At 57.5% G+C, this 1,851-nt stretch overlaps 1 protein-coding gene across 1 annotated transcript; it reads right to left on the bottom strand.

Moving 5' to 3' along the window:
• Positions 1-682: 682 nt before the first annotated feature.
• Positions 683-1,746, bottom strand: PDZD11 (PDZ domain containing 11). The gene is made up of 4 exons (XM_009326668.1): positions 1,708-1,746; positions 1,480-1,536; positions 1,026-1,124; positions 683-845 (listed from the first exon to the last, which is right to left on the bottom strand). The coding sequence occupies exons 1-4, from the start codon at positions 1,744-1,746 to the stop codon at positions 750-752; spliced, it is 291 nt and encodes a 96-aa protein (XP_009324943.1). The 3' UTR covers positions 683-749.
• Between the last annotated feature and the right edge of the window lie 105 nt (positions 1,747-1,851).

Genomic DNA, 1,851 nt, shown 5'->3' with positions numbered 1-1,851 from the left:
CAGTCCCTGATGGCAAGGGGGAATTAGCCGAAATGTTAAAGGGAAACATATATTCCGTTTATACCTCACAAAGCAGAGGCAGTGTTTGCTACCCTCTCGGGTAGCAGCTGGCTTTAAAATAGCACATTCACACCCCAGCCAGTCATTTCAAGTTATTTCAGGGCATTTAGAACAAAAGTCTGTCCAAAGTCCTCTCTTCCCCTGCTCCATATTTTTCTTCTTTCTCCACTTAAGGGTCACTTGCCATTTTATGAGGAATCCTTGTTTGGCTTGACTTGACCTCTGTTTTTTCCCCCCCCTTATATCTATGAACTTTATGGGTGCAGAAACCGAGTGTTAATACAGTCTTTTCCCTCACTCAGAATTTAAACGTCCTTACGGAGGGATAAAAACCACAAGCAGCATCCACCATCGGCGTAGGTCCGCTAGCGACAGAACTAATTGCTGTGTTATTCAAGGATAAGCAGCGTCTCCCACAGCTCTAAAGTCAACACCTCCACCCAACAATCATCCCAGCTTTCAGCGCTGTGTTGCTAAGCCCCGCTCTACAGGTTTTTCTATGGGGACAGCTGAAGCCAGTCCTTACTGTTTTGATTTGGTAGCTGTCCTGATCCCCAAATCAAAGGCCAATGTTTTCTGATCTGCAGGCTGCTGACTCAGCACCGTCTGTGACCTTAGACTCATAACCGCTAAGCTCAGGTGGAATCGGCAGGGACGCGCGGCAGGCTGCTTCCCAAGGAGAAATGCTGCTAGGTGACTGGACTCGGAGCTAGCGGGCACTTACTGTAGGGGAAGTAACGCACGCGCATGGTGATTTCACGGGCTGTCTTCAGGATCTCCACAGCCTGAAAGCAGAAAGAGTTGCTCAGTGACCAGACTGGGCTGGAGGACAGGAAAGAGGAACGCACCGGTTCTGTGGTGCCGCCAGCTGAGTTGGTGCAGGCCGAGCGGCCGGAAGAAGACGGTGCGTGCACGGCCTCCCCATCCTGCCCCTGCTCCAGCAGCTGGGCCGCCGGAGCGCTCACCTTGCTGTGCTCAATGTCCTGGAAATCCACGTCGTTCACCGAGAGCACCTGGTCCCCTTCCTGCAGCCCAGCTCTGTGCGCGTCCGAGTCAGGGATCACCTGCGAAGGGAAGAACAGAGACAGCAGCAGTGACTCTCCGCACAGCCGGTGCCGCAGCTCCCCTCCCGCGCAGCCAGGACAGCCCAGCCCCAGAGCCTCCCCACGGCGCTCACACGGGACCGGGGAGGATGGGGAGCGGGGGGCTGCAGTGCGCCAGCAACGCTCCGTGGGCTGGGGAGGGATCGGGAAACGGTGCGGGACCGTCTGATCGCTGCTTGGTGCGTGGCAAACTACAGCCGTGAGCGTGGAGATGCACATAAGGCATATGCCAGTCTCCCTGCACACCCAGCTGGCTCAGCAACACCCGAGGGGACAGACGGAGCACGGGGAGGGAACGGCAGAAGGACAGACACACCTTAGAGATGAAGATCCCCAGCTGCGAGGCTTTTCCTCCCCGGATGTTGAAGCCCAGCTGTGAGAGAAACCAGCAGTGCAACGCAGTCACCCCCTTTGGTGGCACCCCAGGACCCTTCCCACCGGATACGTGCCTCTTCCGGACGGAGCAGAGGTGTTGGTGCTGCAGCGTCCAGCCGGGCAGCAGCAAGCACCCGTCCCCCTCTCCTAACTTCCGTGGCGACCTCACCTGGGACGCTCGAGGGGCCCCCTGCGCCCTGCCCTTCATCAGCTCCACATCACAAGATACTGGGGCTCCTCTGCCTTGCCCACAAAGCCGCCTTCTCCCTCTACGGCACGGCCCTTCCCAGCAGGGCAGGAGCCATGCCTCCCC

The sequence above is a fragment of the Pygoscelis adeliae genome, unplaced genomic scaffold (genome assembly GCF_000699105.1).
Source record: "Pygoscelis adeliae isolate BGI_AS28 unplaced genomic scaffold, ASM69910v1 Scaffold216, whole genome shotgun sequence".
Classification (NCBI taxonomy): domain Eukaryota; kingdom Metazoa; phylum Chordata; class Aves; order Sphenisciformes; family Spheniscidae; genus Pygoscelis; species Pygoscelis adeliae.
This window is presented reverse-complemented; position numbering and strand designations above follow the sequence as displayed.

Coding starts and splice junctions, on each gene's coding strand:
- PDZD11 (XM_009326668.1), bottom strand. CDS start 1,746: ATGAAGGGCAGGGCGCAGGGGGCCCCTCGAGCGTCCCAG. Junction 1,537..1,707: donor GGGCCCCTCGAGCGTCCCAG/GTGAGGTCGCCA, acceptor TTTCTCTCACAG/CTGGGCTTCAACATCCGGGG. Junction 846..1,025: donor AGGACATTGAGCACAGCAAG/GTGAGCGCTCCG, acceptor TTCTGCTTTCAG/GCTGTGGAGATCCTGAAGAC.